Source organism: Prinia subflava, chromosome 8 (genome assembly GCF_021018805.1).
Source record: "Prinia subflava isolate CZ2003 ecotype Zambia chromosome 8, Cam_Psub_1.2, whole genome shotgun sequence".
Lineage (NCBI taxonomy): Eukaryota > Metazoa > Chordata > Aves > Passeriformes > Cisticolidae > Prinia > Prinia subflava.
The window spans coordinates 3402631-3418002 of NC_086254.1; the positions used below are offsets into that span (position 1 = coordinate 3402631).

At 52.5% G+C, this 15372-nt stretch overlaps 1 protein-coding gene across 2 annotated transcripts in view; it reads left to right on the forward strand.

Moving 5' to 3' along the window:
* Nucleotides 1-15372, forward strand: part of STX1A (syntaxin 1A) — a 69945-nt gene that overhangs the window by 43531 nt on the left and 11042 nt on the right. For both annotated transcript variants that reach the window (XR_010081029.1, XM_063402400.1), the window contains exons 4-6: nt 7728-7802; nt 10406-10479; nt 14636-14744. Coding sequence is in view for 1 of the 2 variants with exons in the window: in XM_063402400.1 (XP_063258470.1) it covers nt 7728-7802; nt 10406-10479; nt 14636-14744 (258 nt within the window). In the remaining variant the exon portion in view is untranslated. The remainder of the gene's footprint in view (nt 1-7727; nt 7803-10405; nt 10480-14635; nt 14745-15372) is intronic.

Below are 15372 nucleotides of genomic sequence, written 5' to 3' on the forward strand. Positions count from 1 at the left end.
AGTGCTCACAGAATAAATTTAAAACACTTTGTCCTCCCTGCATGCCTGAGTGTTTCTTACCACTTCTCTGTGCCTCCTGCTCTTGGAGTTTCACTTGCCATGGATTTAGATTTGTCTCTGTTCTCCCATGGTGAGAGAGGAGAATATTTCCCACCCTCTCCCAGTGCCACAGAAACTGGAGCTGGGAGTCACAGGGAGCCAGAAATCCACCCAGCAGTGTCCTGAAGGACAAGCTGAAGTTTCCTTGAGGTGCTTAAAGAGGAGCAGAGCCTCTCAACCATTCTGGTGCATTAGTAAAGGAAAATGGGAGAATATGCAGAAAGGACACAAATATATATGGGAAACACTTCTCTTTTTATTGGAAATACATGGTGTATCTTATGCTGATTAAATTCCAGCATTCCAGCAGTAAATCAGTTTGTTGCTAAACAGCTGATACCAAAAATAGGCACTGCTGGATTCAGGCTGCCTGAAGGTATTGATTGGGAAGTTTTCCAGGAGCTGAGTAAGATGGTGCCGTTGCCATTAGTGTTGATTTCCAATAATTTCTGGCACACCTAGTGGGCACTGGGAGCTTGGGAGGTAGAAGAGCATCGATTCTAAAGAGAGAGGGAATGAGCTGGGTAATTATTGACTGATTAAACTGACCTTGCTTCTGAGTAAAATAATGGAGTATTCGAAGTGAAATTTGATAGGGAGAACTAAAGGAGGTAAGACAATTAGTGCAGGCAGTGTTGTAAAAATAGAGCTGAGGAGCTTTGGTTGGTTCCTGTGCCCTCAGTGTCTGTGGAGGGCTGGGGCAGCTTTGGTCCCTGTGAGCTCCAGCACTGCATCCCAGTGCCCTGTGTCCATCCTGGGGCTGCCAAGGGTTTGTGTGTGGCTCCAGCAGAATGGGAGCAGGCAGGGGAGGGGCTGGTGTCTCTAGTGCTGCCCTGGAGCTAACAGGATGAATGGAAGGGCTTGGAGGAGAGCCATAGGGAGGACAGAAGACGTCCATGGAAAGGGAAGGGGGGTTTCATTGCTCCAGGAGAACAACTTTGGGAGTGATGCTGCAGGGCTGAGGAGCTCTGACAGATTGGCACGTTTGCAGCAGGTGGGAGCAGCCATCCAGAGCAGTTTGCTTGCATAGATTTTGTTGTCTTAACTGGGTGCCCCTCGTGAGGCTGGGATGAGTCCCAGGGGATGCAGCCACCTGCCCTCAGCCCCACAGCTCTGGCTGGATCCTGTGCTGCCATCAGGGCTCCCATCAGATCTGTTACCTGGAAGGGTCTGGAAAACCAGGAGCAGCTGGGAGAGCTCTGGCTGGAGAAAAGGAGGCTCAGGGAGGGACCTTGTGGCTCTGCACAACTCCTGACAGGAGGGGACAGCCAGGTGAGGGTCAGGCTCTGCTCCCAGGGACCAGACAAGACAAGAGGAAACAGCCTGAAGTTGTGCCAGGGGAGGGTTAGGTTGGATATTAGAAAAAAATTCCTTACTGAAAGAGTGGTTAAGTCTTGTCACAAGACTGTGGTGGAGTCTCCATCCCTGGGTGTGTAGTGCTGTGGTTTAGTGGGCATGGTGGTATTTGGTCAAACATTGGACTTGATGGTCTTGAATGTCCTTCCCACCCCTGAGGATTCATTGGCTCTGTGGCTAACACACAGCACAGCTCTCCTTCCACCCTGAGATTGGCCTCCCGTGGGGATTTTCCAGCCCTGAGGCTGGTTTGGAGCAGCAGGAGCAGTTGGAAGATGACCACAGAATGAGAACATCCTGAAGGTGTCCCAGCTGTGGAGGGGCTGAGCTGGGCTTGCTGCACAGGGTGCCCATGGCCACTGTGGTGTTACAAGCCCAATTCCTGGTGGGAAAGCCCCAGGACTGTGCCCTTCTCAGTGACTGGGCTGGCCTGGCAGCCCGTGGGGATCGTGCTGGGAGTCCTGAGTCTGGGAAACAAGATCCATCCCCACTGCTATCAAATGGTATTATACAAATGCAATTCCACTGATGGTACCAGCTTTTAATTACCTGTGAATATGTTACAGGAGCTCACTTAAATGTCCCATCTCTGGAAGTGTCCAAAACCAGGATGGACAGGGTTTGGAGCAACCTGATCTAGTTGAAGGAGTGGGAATGATCTTCAAGGTGCCTTCCAACCCAAACCCCTCTGTGACTCTAGGATTCTGTGATGTCACCTTCTTCCTTTTTCATGATGTAAAAAGTCAAAAGCTACAATTTAATCTATTCTGGATCACTCCAAAACACAGCCAGGTGGATGAATGAGGGTATTTCAGGGTGTACCTTCCATCCCAGGAGATCCCACAAGCCTTTCAGACCCTTCTGTGCATCATATCTTTTCTGCTGTGTAAAAGCCCTTTGCACTGACCTTGAATCCTGGCAGCATCTCTCCTTGCTGCACCTTGAACAGAATTTCTTCCTGGCATGCAGGAAGTTAAAAATCCCAGGGCTGCTGCTCCCTCCTGACAGTCCTGGATGTCTCCTGTGCCCTGCTCCTGGCAAAGGCAGGTGGTGACCTTGTCATGTCCTGTTTCCACAGCCTGGCAGGCAGCTGAAGCTCCTTGTGTTGCTCCTGCATGCCTGGGACAGGCCTGGCTCTGCTTGGAGCAGAGGTTGAGCAGTTCTCCCCTGTCCCCCTCTGCCTGCTCCCCATTCTGTCATACCTGCTGCAAATGGTTGTGTTGGTCAGAGCTGAAAAAATTCCAGAAAATTAGGAAAGGGTTGAGTCAGCATGTGATGTTTTTGTTCTTGTTTTCCCACAGCTTGAATCAATAAGTTTGCAATGTGAAACTCTTGAGCTCTGTTTCCAAGAATAAATGTCAGCCTTTGGGAACTGAAGGACTGCACAGAGGTCACTGATGTCCCAAATCTCTTCTGGCAAATGGGACTTCAGCTGGAAAGTCCTTCACAGAGCTGCCCTACATCCCTCCATCTCTGTTCATCCTCCAGTCTGTGCTGGTACTGGGGGTTGCTTTCTAGCCAATTCCATCACTAGTGGCTTTTAAAACAGATTTTATTTGTATTGCTTTAAGGCCATGAAACACTATGGAAGATGTTTCTGCAATCTCCATAGAGTTCCTAGGAAGGATTCCTTATTATTTGCTCCCAGAGACCAGATCCTTGTGGGGCTTCCAGACCTGTGCTTCCTCTTTGCATTCACTTTTAAAAAATACCCAGCATTCCTTTAATGAAAGTGCCAAGGTAAACAAGAGAGGTTTATTTTTTTAAATTTTCCTTCAAGGAACTATTCTCAGGATCTTCTTTCATTTTTTATTGAAAGAGCTAAGTCTTTGCCAAAAAGATTCCTTCCAGCTTTGCCAGGTAACTCAGCTGGGAGTTAGCTTAGAATTGCACTTTTCTCAATGATGTTGGTTGGTTATTGTCAGTGAAGACCTGCAGGTTGCTGAGGTGAAGTTTCTTAGTGCCAGCAAAGAGTGAGGCAGCTCAAAGGCTGAGCAGCTTGTAAGCAAAGTCACTGTCACCACGATGTCCAGGGAGCTACAGTGACAGTGCCTGCACTCACCTGCCTGTGAAGGGGGCAGCTCTGTGCCTGCTCTCCAGCCTGCTCCATCCTCCTCCTGCCTCTCTGCCTGCTCCTGCCTGCTCCTGCCTATCCCTGCTTATTCCTGCCTATCCCTGCCTATTCCTGCCTATCCCTGCCTATTCCTGCCTATTCCTGCCTGCTCCTGCCTGCTCCTGCCTGCTCTATCTGCTTTTACCTACCTGTTCCTGCCTGCAAGATCCTGCCTGCTCCTGTCTACCTATTCCTGCATATCCCTGCCTATCCCTGCCTGCTCCTGCCTGCTCCTGCCTATCCCTGCCTATTCCCGCCTATTCCTGCATATCCCTGCCTGTTCCTGCCTATTCCTGCATATCCCTGCCTGTTCCTGCCTATTCCTGCCTATTCCTGCCTATCCCTGCCTATCCCTGCCTGCTCTATCTGCTTTTGCCTGCCTGCTCCTGCCTGCTCCTGCATCTGCTTTTGCCTGCCTGCTCCTGCCTGCCTGCAGTGTTACCAGCCTGGGCTGTGTCTGCTCTCTGTCACACAAGGGCCTCGTTAGCTGTTGACAGAGGGAGGAGGAAGAGTTTGTGTCCCTGCCTGCTCCCTGCACTGCCTGGGCTCCCTCCAGCACTCACAGCAGGCCCTGGGGATTCTCAGGAGTGGAAGACTCGACCTTGGACCAAAGACTCCTTCTCCCTCCCAGCAGAGACTGGGGACACGTGGCCGTGGGGACAGACGTCTCTGCTCTCACAGTGCTCAGTGAGAATGGAGCAGACACCCTGGGTGGGCTGTGGGGAGCTTGAGTCATCCTCTGAAACATCCCCCTGCCCTCTCAGTGCCACTCTGACATGAAGTGATGCTGGCCATGGCACGGCATTGCTGTGGTACTGCAGCTTCCCTGGCTGTGTGTCCCTGGCTGTGAATGGTTAAACTGATCTGAGTGAGTCACTTAAACAGACACCGTGGATGTGACAATAATTGTCTGGGCAGCCTGTGCCTGCCAGGCCGCCAAGCAATCCTCACACGGCCTGTGACTCAAAGCCAGCCAGAAGGAGAGTTCTTCATGCTGCTCAGTTGGAAATGTTCTGAGGGAAGGCATCCAGCCCTCTTCCCTGTCCCCTCCTTGCATCAGGGTGGCCACTGCTCCCTGAGTGGCCAGCACGGGGCCGTGCTCACCACTGGTCCTGTGTGTCCAGCAGTGTGTCACAGAATCATAGTGGGCCTTAAAGACCATCTCATATCTCATATCATCTCATATCTCATATCTCATCCCATCCCACCCCCATGCCATGGCAGGGACACCTTTCTAACCATCCCAGGTTGCTCCAAGCCCTGTCCAGCCTGGCCTTGGACACTTCCAGGGATCCAGGGGCAGCCACAGCTGCTCTGAGCACCCTGTGCCAGGCCTGCCCATCCTCACAGGGAGAAATCTCTTCTCAATATCCCATCTAAGCCTGCCCTCCTGGAGTGGGAAGCCATTCTCCCTTGTTCTGTCCCTCCATCCCTTGTCCAGAATCCCTTTCCAGCTCTCCTGGAGCCCTTCTAGGCACTGAAAAGGGCTCTGAGGTCTCCCCAGAGCCTTCTCTTCTCCAGGTGAGCGCCCCCAGCTCTCCCAGCCTGGCTCCAGAGCAGAGGGGCTCCAGCCCTCAGTGCATCTCTGTGGCCTCCTCTGCTCTTGCTCCAGTGGCTCCACATCCCTGCTGGGCTGGGGGCTCCAGAGCTGGAGGCAGCTCTGCAGGGGAGGTCTCACAGAATGGAGGGGCGATCCCTCAGCCCGAGCTGACAGGGAGAAGTGAAAAGGCAGTGAAATGTGAAATGCTCAATGGAATTGAGGGTGGATCTGGGTGGGAAGGGATGTGGAGGCCCCTGCCAGCCCCCTGCAGCAGGTCCAGTGCTCAGCCTTTCCCCAGCCTTGTGCTGCAGATCCATGAGGACACATCCCACAGCCTCTCTGCACATGGTATTTGACTGCCATCGTGGCTGGTTTTCTTCTCAATATCCAATTTGCATTTTGCTTGTCCCAGCTTGGTCCAGCACTACTCGTCCTCTTCCTGTGCACCTCCAGGCTTCAACAGGAGGCTGAATGTCACCTCCAGGGACCAGCAGGACACCTGGCCCCAGCCTCTCCCCACCCTCCTGCAGGGGGGTCTCAGCAGTGGGAACCCCCTTGGCTTTCCTCCTTCCAGGTGGACAATCCCAGCTCCCAGCCCATCCCCGTGTCCATGGCAGCCTGTTGTCTCCAGCACTCCTGGTCCTTGTCTGCTTACCCTTGTCTGCAGGGATTTACTCAGCCCAGGCTGGTTTATTGCTTTATTAAGAAATAATTATTAGTTCCTTATTATTACAGTTATTAATTTCTTATTATAAGTGTGTTACTGTTTATTGCTTTCCTGTTATTGCCAATTCTTTCAAGAAATTTCTTCATATTACACTTTCTTATTATTTCTTTATTTCTTATTATTACAAGTTCATTAAGAATGAGGAAAGAAATAATTAGTCACTTAAATGAAAACTTAAACTGAAAATGTCCTATTCCTGTCACTGCATTTGTGCCAATTCTCCAGCAAATATCCTGGGGTGAAGGATTTCACTGATGTGTTCCTTCTCTCCTTTTCCCAATAGTGCTGAAGCTCGTAGCTGGGGGATGGAAATGTGTTCAGCCACCAGAACAACAGGACCTTCCCCCAAAACATTCCCAGCATCAGGATTTTCTAATTATGGCTGTGACTGGCAGCTGGCATCAGAGCCATTGACATGAGTCAGTCAATATGCCTCAGCTCTATTAAACAAAACTTTTATTAAATTAAGTCTTGATCTCTTCAAAGTCACGAGGGAGCGTTGGGGTGGCAGCAGGGAGAGCTGCACTGGCAGAGCCCTGGGGCTGTGTGCAGGGGTCTGGCAGTTCCTGGAGCACAGGCTGGTGAGGGGCACGTCTGCAATCCTGGCTTTGTAGTGCTGACACTGGTCTGAAATTGGGCATTGGGCAGCCACTGTGTGTGAAATCATCACATACTGCCTTCACACAGGCCTGAGAAAGTGGCCTGGGAAATATTAAAGAGGAAACCAAAAACAATCCTTGGGAAGTGAGAAATGTGTACAAAAGGGTGTAGACTCTAAAGACCAATCATGTTCTTGGTACTGAACTACTCTGTAAAAGTAGAATTTAAAAGACTAAAGTTTGGTCTCATCTTACCATCATATAAAGAGTCATGATGCTATTTCCTGCCATCTGAAATCCATAACAACATTGGCTTCTTTCAGGACACGCTGGTTTCTGGGAGAGGAGCCTGTATGTGAGCACAGATTCACAGGACACTTTGGGTTTGAAGGGAAATTGAGAAGTTCCACCCCCTGCCATGGGCAGGGGCACCTCTCACTATCCCGGGTTTCTCCAAGCCTGGCCTTGGACACTTCCAGGGATGGGGCAGCCACAGCTGCTCTGGGCACTCTGTGCCAGGGCCTCTCCACCCTCATGGGCTGAAATTTCTTCTCCATGTCTAACCTGACCTCATTCTTTTCAGTTTAACTCTTGTGTTGGGCCCCAGAGCTGGAAGCAGCTGGAGGTCTCAGGAACATGAGGAGAGTCCAGCATGGAGCATGAGGTGGGAGAGCTCCAGTCTGGACTGTGGGAGAGCTCCAGTCTGGACTGTGGGAGAGCTCCAGTCTGGATTGTGGGAGAGCTCCAGTCTGGATTGTGGGAGAGCTCCAGTCTGGACTGTGAGAGAGCTCCAGTCTGGATTGTGGGAGAGCTCCAGTCTGGATTGTGGGAGAGCTCCACTCTGGACTGTGGGAGAGCTCCCAGTCTGGATTGTGGGAGAGCTCCAGTCTGGACTGTGGGAGAGCTCCAGTCTGGATGTGGGAGAGCTCCACTCTGGACTGTGGGAGAGCTCCAGTCTGGATGTGGGAGAGCTCCCAGTCTGGATTGTGGCAGTGCTCCCAGTCTGGATTGTGGCAGTGCTCCCAGTCTGGATTGTGGGAGAGCTCCCAGTCTGAATTGTGGGAGCGCTCCCAGTCTGGATTGTGGGAGAGCTCCAGTCTGGACTGTGGAAGTGCTCCCAGTCTGGTGTGGAAGTGTTCCCAGCCTGGGGTGGAAGTGTTTTCAGTCAGGGGTTGGAAATTGTTCCAGTTAGGGGTTTGAAGTGCTCACAGCTCTGGTCTCTGTGCTCTGCAGGGCAGCAGATTTCAGTGGTGTGTGCAGCACATCCATGTTTGCTCTCTCCTCTCTCCCCAGAAACGAAAGAGGAGCTGGAAGAGCTGATGTCGGACATAAAGAAGACGGCGAACAAAGTGCGCTCCAAACTAAAGAGTGAGTGTGGGCCTGGGGTGGAGCTGTGGGGCTCTGCTGGGGCACTCCTGTGCCAGGCTGGAAATGCTCCCAGGGATGAGCATCACCCTCCCTCCCTGCTGCACCCTCCAGATGCTTTCATTTGCCCTTTGTGAATTTGGCCCCCTGTGCCCCGTTCCAGAATGGAGTTGAGGGAATGGGGCCACGAGGAGCTGGGGGGCTGTGAGTGAGTCCTGTGCCACGCTGCTGGCAGGGCCTGGACCCTGGGCAAACCCCCAGCGTGGCCAAAGGGTCTGTCCAGGTCTGGGTGGGTGAAGGGGTGCTGCTGTGGGGTGTGACCTTCATTTTGCACTATTGGAAGAGTCAGTCAGTCTCTGAGGTGTGAGAACAAGGTGACTGTCAACCCACTGATGGCCAGGGCTGTGCTCACACAAGCCCAGAATCCCAAGACTGGAGCCCAGGGGACTGAGGGAGTCAGAGAATGGCAGCATCTTGACACGGGAGGCAGGTCACCCCTGGCACCTCAGATTTGCTTGTGGTGATCTTGGACATCAGTCTGGGGTTTGGTTGACATTGGTGCAGAAGACCTGGCTGTGTGTGAAGGGCAGAGAGGAGCTGGTGCTTCCCCCAGGGCAGCAGTGGCCTCAGTGATCCCAGGGTTTTGTGGAAGTGTTGCAGGAGGGCTCAGGCGTGTCTGGAGCCCTTTGTTGGGCAGGTCAGCACTGGTGTAGCCGTGTCCCGTGTGAGGCCAGGACAGCTGTGCCTCTGTTGTTCCCTTTGTCTTCCTAGCACATGATCTGAACTGGAGCCAGGAAGGAGAGCCAAGGGCCATCTATCACCTATTCCACTGTCCAAGGGATCCATTCCTGTGACCCTGGACACACTGGGATCCCTGGTGGTAGGGTTTGGCCGTAAGAAAACAGAAATCCTTTTCCATATGTGTTTTGTAAGGAGCTTTGGAAGCCTGCAGGATTGCAGGACAGGCTCCTGGTTTCTGCTTCCAGAAAAGCCTCTCTGGTTTCATATTTACCTGGAGCTGCAGATGACTAGTCCTTGTGCTTTGTCCCAAACTGCCTCATGGCCAGCAGGACCAATGACAGAAAACAGTCAGGGCTGATCAAAAACAACATCTGCTGACAACAAACTGACTTCTTCAGGCCAGACATTACTCATGCAGGGCCTAATTCTAATTACTAGCTTCTTGGAAAAATGTGATTCTGCTAATTATCAGAAATGCCCAGTGTTTGCCAATACCATTCCTTGGGAATGGGGAGTGGTTTGTGACGAGCCCAGTTACTGATGAAACACTCTGAGCTGAGCTGGAGGGTGAGGGGGCAGCCCTGGGGATGGGGAGCCCCTGCTGCAGGAGGAACCCGCCCTGTGCTGGGCTCCAGGGACCTGGGAAGGTGCTGGGACAGCCAGGCCCTGTGGGACATCAGCTGGGAGGGGGTGTCCAGCCAGGCTCTGGGGATGCCAGCAGCTCCCACCGGGTGGTTTACGTGGAGTTGTGTCTGTGCACACTGGCCAGCCTGCTGAGGGGAGATTTCTCCCAGGTTTTACAAGTCCCTGCAGTGAAGTCTTTGAACTGGTGTGTCCTTAGCTGGCCTTGAGGAGCAGAATTCATAGCATCCTGGAATGATGGAATCGTTTGAGTTGGAAGAGGCCTCAAGGGCAATCTCATTTCACTCCCTGCCACGGGCAGGGACACCTTCCACTGCACCAGGTTGCTGCAAGCCTTGTCTAACCTGGCCTTGGACACTTGCAGGGGTGGGGCAGGATTGCACTGTCCTGCTGTGTGCCAGCCCCCCTGCCCTGCACCTCTGGGACCTCTCCCTGCCCGAGGCACAGTGGGACAGGGCAGTGCTCCCCCGTGACTCACAGGCTTTGGGCAGCGAGGCCTTCATCTTAATTATCTTCATCATTAAAGGGCAGATCCCTGCACTGCTGTGTGGGTGCCCAGCACGGAGTAGGGCACTCGTGCCTGGTGGATGTGGTGGGTGCTCCCTGTGCCAGCCCAGGCAGCTGGAGGAGCTGCTATTTTTGGATTCCCTGGAGGAGTCTCGAGGTTTGGTGTTTTGCAGAGACACTTCAGCTCTGGGTTTCCTCCTCCTGCCTCTGTGGAGGAAACAGCTCTCCAGTTTGTTTGAGTACTGGCAATCAGACCTAAGCACCACACTGATTTTGTGTGGAAATCCCGGCTCACCAGCCTGGGGTGACAGTGCTGCCCTTTCAGCCCCAGATCACAGCCAGTGGCCAGGCACCAGGAGCTTTGCAGTCACCAAACAGGGCTCTGCTGCCAGGCTGAGTGGTGGAGTCAGGATTTGGGAACTGGATTAGCAGTACCAGCTGCTCCTTGATCCAGTCTCTCACAGTCCCTTTGCCAAACATTCCCTTTCCTTTGGTTAAGCACTGGAACAGGCGCTCTCCAAAGTGGTGGAGTCACCATCCCTGGAAGTGTTCAGAAAACGAGTACATGTGGCATTTGGCACTGTGGTTTAATGGGATTAATGTGGTTTAATCGGTTGAGGGTTGGATTTGATGACCCTGGAGGTCTTTTCCAACCTTAATGATCCCGTGGTTGTTCTCCAGACAGCCCAAAATAACGTGTGCTCCTCCCCTGGCAGGCATCGAGCAGAGCATCGAACAAGAGGAGGGACTGAACAGGTCATCAGCAGACCTGCGGATAAGGAAAACTCAGGTGAGCTCTGCCCCGGGGCACCGGGGAGGGCAGGGTGGGAGGTGGCAGCTGAGGGGTCCCAGGCAGTGCTGGGAGAGGAGGGCTGTGCTTGGCTGTGGAGTGGATTTCTCTGCCTGTGTAGGAACAGGACAGGACTGCCAGAGTGGCTGTTCTCAGTCTTTAATGAAGCATCAGTCTCGTTACAGGAGTTGAGACAACTGAGAAAAGGCAGCAGCACACAGCCTGCCAAAATGTCTTTGTTCCAGAGCATCCTAAAAACTTTTCAGCCAATAGGGTACTGCTAAAGTTTACAGATCCATCCATCCAGAGGGATGGAGACACCACAGAGCAAGGGCACTCTGGGCCTGTAGTGTTTGACTGCTCTTAGGAAAATTCTTTCCCCTCTTAATATGGGAATTCCATCTCCCATCTTTGTCCCTCGTCTCTTTGCCTGCCCCTGTACACTTCCAAGATGAGTTTTGCTGCAGCTTCTCTCTGTGCTCCCTCTTGTAACAAAAGGATCTCTCTAGGCTTTGTCACCTTCAGCTCACCAGACCCTGCTTCCTTCAGCCTGTCCTGTGCCCCACCTGGGGTCACCCCAGCTTTGTCCTCCTGCAGTGGCACTGACAGTTCCAGCCCCTCCTGGGCAATGTGGCTGTGTGTTCCCAAAGCCTGGCCTGCCCCTGCCTCCCTTCCCACATTCTGTATGGGATTTGGGATGGGGCAGACTGGAAGGCTGATTTAGATACGCCTGCTGCTTGAAGCTTGGTGTTTCTGTAGGATTTGTGTCTCCTCCTGTTTGTATGGACTTGCTATTAGCAAAACACTCAGTAAAAGAAGGAATGGGGAGCCAGTTTCCCCTTGTTAACGTGTTGTAAACTAGGAGTAACTGAGCATTAAGATTATGGACTTCTGTTGTGGCTTTTTGTGGTCATCTCCAGCCAGAAGAGTCTCATCAGATCTGGACCTGCCTGCAGCAGATCCAGGTGCAGGGGTCACAGTTCCTAAGGGCATCCCCAGTCCAGAAATGTGGCCAATGATGCAACTTCCAGACAGTATTTTCCATGTTTCTATATGTATATATCATATATAAGTATCTATTTTATATATAAATATAAAATTTGTGTGTTACCCCATGAAATAAACACTTCAAAAATACCTTCCTGTTAATCACACGAAGGACAAGGAGCCAGTCTCAGTCTGTGCTTTTAGGTGCTTTCAAAGCCCACTCTGAATACCCAGAAGCTTTTACCAGCTTTTGGAAATCCAGTTTGGGCTGCTTTGCCCATGTTTGGGGAGTGAAGAGTTGCTAGACCTGAGTGAAACAAACCCTTTTCCTAACTTGAGTTAATATTTTCTGTTTAATGAGTCCAACCACAAGGTAAATTTCGATATGCATTTTATTTGCTGTGGATATTCAGGTAGGTTTATTTAATGTCTGAAAGCCATTTCAGATGCTTTTTTCCAGCCAGTTTTGCAGAAAACTCTGTATTTTTCAAAAACCAAATGCATATTGTAGACGTGTGGGATGCCCATGGGAACATCAAATAACAATCTGAGAAAATAAACACTGAGTTAAAGAACTTGTTAAGCAAAAGAGGCGTAGCATGGTGTGCCAGTGAGCAGGGAGGGTGTCACTCAGCACCCAGGCTATATTTGGCTCCAGATCTATGTTGACAGTTTTCAGCTGAATGAGAGTGCAGTGGATTTTAGGAAGATCAGTTTTGGGACAGCAGAGGAGGCATGGGGATGGCACATCACACCGCTGCTGCTGGATTTTGAGCTGAGATGCTCCAGAGCTGTCTGACCTTGCTCTGGGCCAGCTCCTCCCGAGCAGAGGATGGAGCTGGAGCTGCCAGGGCTTGAAGGGAGGTTTGTGGTGGAGGAGGGAGCAGATGAGCTGAGGCTCTCCATAAATACTCTGCTGTTGCTGGCTCAGAATAGCCACAGGGCCAGTGCAGGCGTGCCCTGGGGGTGTCTGCAGTGTCATCTCCTGGAGGTGTCTCCAGTGTCATCTCCTGGAGGTGTCTGCAGTGTCATCTCCTGGAGATGTCTCCAGTGTTGTCTCCTGAGGTCTGGCTGTGCTGGCAGGGCTGCTCCAGGGGTACAAACACCTGCCCCAGCAGGTCTGAGTGCTGGTGGTGCCCTTCCCTCACTGCAGAGGCTGCCCAGGGGTGGGAACAGAGCTGGGAGGGGTCTGGAGCACAGATCTGATGAGGAGCAGCTGGGGGAGCTCACCTGGAGAAGAGGAGGCACAGGGGGATCTTCTCACTCCCTACAACTCCCTGACAGGAGGGGGCAGCCAGGTGGGGGTCAGGCTCTGCTCCCAGACAAGGGACAGGACAAGAGGAAACAGCCTCAAGTTGCACCAGGGCGGGTTCAGGTTGGACATGAGGAGGAATTTCTCTATGGAAAGGGTGGTCAGGCATTGGAAGGAGCTGCCCAGGGCAGTGGTGGAGCTGCCATCCCTGGAGGTGTCCAAGGAATGACTGGATGTGGCACTCTGGCCTGGGTGACAAGGTGGGGGTTGGTCACAGCTGTGACATGATAATCTTGGGGGTCTTTTCCAACTTCAGTGATTCTGTGATTGTGCTTTGAGCAGGGCTGGATGCTGTTGGCCCCAGCATTGCAGAGTGACTCCCATGGCTCCATCCTGTGCCTGTGCAGGGCCTGGCAGGTCCTGGCAGCACGGCAGTGGCAGGCAGGGCTCAGCCCAGGGCACTGCTGTGCCTGCCTCCAGGCTTTCTAAGCAGTGCAAGGAGGGTGCTGCCAGCCTCCCAGGGTGTGTTCTCAGGGCTGGGGGCTGTGCTTAGGTGTGGGCCTGATGTTCTGAAAGCTGAGGGTGCTGGCCTTCCCAAGGGAAACTTTTCAGCAGTTTCTCCTTCCCAAGCAGCTTTGTGTAAATAACTTTTCTTCCCATAACATTTGTGGGTAAACAATATTCCTTTCCCATAACAACCTCTCTCCCAGGTATTGTTTGTGTTACTTAACCAATGGAGAGAGGTGTCCAACCTGTGGACCAACAATGTGCCTTTTTAGCACAGCATGTTATAAAAAAGCAGAAAGAATTTGTAATAAAACCTTCTGATTTTCTTCTGCCTGCTGACTGGAGTCAAGCATCTTTATTTCACGTCCAATTGCAACACTTAGGTAGGGCTGGATGAGGGGTGCCTCTGGTCCACTCCCCTGGGGATGTGTCACCTGCTGCCACCTGCCCCTCCTCGTGCTCTGTCACACTCTCTAGAGCAGCATTTGGGCTGGAAATGCTTTTGGGGTGCTTGGAGGTGCAGGAGGTGCTCAGGGCTGAGCCTTCCCCACTGCAGGGGTAGCAGGGCTCTCCCTCTCATGGAACCCTCAGCTCCTCTCTTCTTTTGGGGGTACTGGTGACAGCAGCTGAACATGAGCCAGCAGTGTGCCCTGGTGGCCAAGAAGGCAAATCCTGGCCTGGATCAGGAATGGTGTGGGCAGCAGGAGCAGGGAGGTCATTCTGCCCTTGTGCTGGGCACTGGTGAGGCCACACCTCGAGTGCTGTGTCCAGCTGTGTCCCCTCAGTTTAGGAAGGACATTGAGTGCTGTGTCCAGCTGTGTCCCCTCAGTTCAGGAAGGACTTTCAGACTCTAGAGCACATCCAGAGGAGGCAACGAGGCTGGAGAGGGGCTGGGAGCACAAACCCTATGAGGAAGGGCTGAGGGAGCTGGGGGTGTTCAGCCTGGAGAAAAGGAGACTCAGGGGTGACCTCATCACTCTGTACAACCTCCTGAAAGGTGGCTGTGTCAGGTGGGGTTGGTCTCTTTCTCCAGGCAGCACTGACAGAACGAGAGGACACAGCCTCAAGCTGCACCAAGGGAAATCTAGGTTGGATATTAGGGAAAGGTTTTTCACAGAGAGAGTGATAAAGCACTGGAATTGTCTGCCCAAGTGGAGTCACCATCCCTGGATGTATTTAAAAAAAGACTGGATATAGCACTTGGTGCCATGGTGTAGTTGAGGTGTTGGGGCATGGGTTGGACTTGATGGTCCTGAAGGTCTGTTCCAACCTTGTGATTCTGTGATTCTGTGATTCTGCCATTCTGTGATTCTGTGATTCTGTCCTTCAGTCATTCTGTGATTCTGTGGTTCTGTCCTTCAGTCATTCTGTGGTTCTGTCCTTCAGTCATTCTTGACTCTCTCCCCCCAGCACTCCACGCTGTCGCGCAAGTTCGTGGAGGTGATGTCGGAGTACAACGCCACGCAGACCGACTACCGGGAGCGCTGCAAGGGCAGGATCCAGAGGCAGCTGGAGATCAGTGAGTGAACCTGAGGGGAACATGGCTGTGCACATCCTGCACTGGCTCCCAGTGCATCAGAGCTGCTCCCAAAGCTGGGCAGAGCTTCCCGGGATGCACAGGAGGCAATGGGAGAGACTGGAACTTCTGTGGGAGGTGGACGTGGGGTAGTGCCTTGAATTTCAGAGTGCATCCAGCAAAGTGATCCCAAAATGCTGAAGAGAGAGCACAGGGATCACAAGGAGAGGAATTTCTTCTGTGTTTGCAGCTGATTTTTAATTCAGAGGAGCTCACGGGAATTCCTGATTCCTGCATGTACTTGTAATTCCTCAGGGTGCTCTTCTTCACAGATGAGCTAAGCTGAACACAGAAACAGAGAAGGGAATTCTTGAGATGGGAGCAGTCCCTGCTCCTGATGTTCTCCCGTGCACAGGGGGAGCAGGAGCCAGTGCTGCCTAGCACCTCTCTCAGCACCCATTAGGTTGTGGCCAAGGGTGGAGCTCAGGTGACCCCCCTGAGGCTGGTGACCCCTCACCAGGTGACACCTCAAGTGACACTGCTGTGCCACTGAGATCTCTGAGTCATCCAGGGCCCATCACTTAGCAGTCCAGTCCTGCCTGTCTGTAAAAACACTCTCCTTATTGTTCTT